General features: G+C 39.8%; 1 protein-coding gene across 1 annotated transcript in view; it reads right to left on the minus strand.

Annotated features, from left to right (window-relative positions):
* HELRODRAFT_74511 (hypothetical protein) overlaps positions 1 to 711 on the minus strand; it is a gene marked incomplete at both ends in the record, with an annotated part of 2,173 nt that continues 1,462 nt past the window's right edge. The window contains 2 exons of the mRNA XM_009014558.1: positions 1 to 180; positions 398 to 711. The exon at positions 398 to 711 is cut by the window's right edge and continues 196 nt beyond it. Coding sequence (XP_009012806.1) covers positions 1 to 180; positions 398 to 711 — 494 coding nt within the window. The remainder of the gene's footprint in view (positions 181 to 397) is intronic.

A 711-nucleotide genomic window follows, 5' to 3' on the forward strand; every position in this document is an offset into this window, starting at 1 on the left:
TCATTTATTTGCAGTCATTGATAACGGCTTCCCAACGTCACTGTAGACGTATTTACTGTACATATAAACGGACAGCATTACGAAAATTGTCCCCAGATAAAATAGAGAATTTGGCTGAAAATCGAACAACACCATGGAAACTAAGCAGGCAATTATTATGGAACCAGATGTCGCAAAACCCTGAAATGAATAGAAAATAAATTTCAATTAAAACAAGAATAAATAAATTAATTAACCAAATAAATTAATGGAAATGTAATAAAGTTAGAATGCCAGATAGTGCAGTGAATGAATGAATGATCGATCGATCGATTGATTGGAAGGCAAAGTTACCGATCCCTAGTTAAGCAACCTTGAATGTTACATTTACAATTATTAGCAGAGAGTGACATCTAACCTTTAAAATATTATCGGCGTATCGAACGACGACGGCCACGACGAGCCCGCCAAGTGCCAGCAACATAACAGTCAGCCAGACCATTGCATCGTAACCGTAGAAGAATCCGAGTTTCTGAACCTTGCTCCCGTCCTTCAGGTAGCAAACGATCAGTCCCAGAACCATCCCTAAGAATCCCAACTGTACGTTCCTGACGTACACGGATTGCGGGGTGTTTTTTAAAAGTTTTTCAAAGTAGACACCGGAAAATCCGGATAGGATGCAGGCGGCCACAACCGCAACGAAACCTTTTACTTCGCTTTGAACTGTTTTAA

The sequence above is a fragment of the Helobdella robusta genome (assembly GCF_000326865.2).
Source record: "Helobdella robusta unplaced genomic scaffold HELROscaffold_14, whole genome shotgun sequence".
In the NCBI taxonomy this organism is placed as follows: domain Eukaryota; kingdom Metazoa; phylum Annelida; class Clitellata; order Rhynchobdellida; family Glossiphoniidae; genus Helobdella; species Helobdella robusta.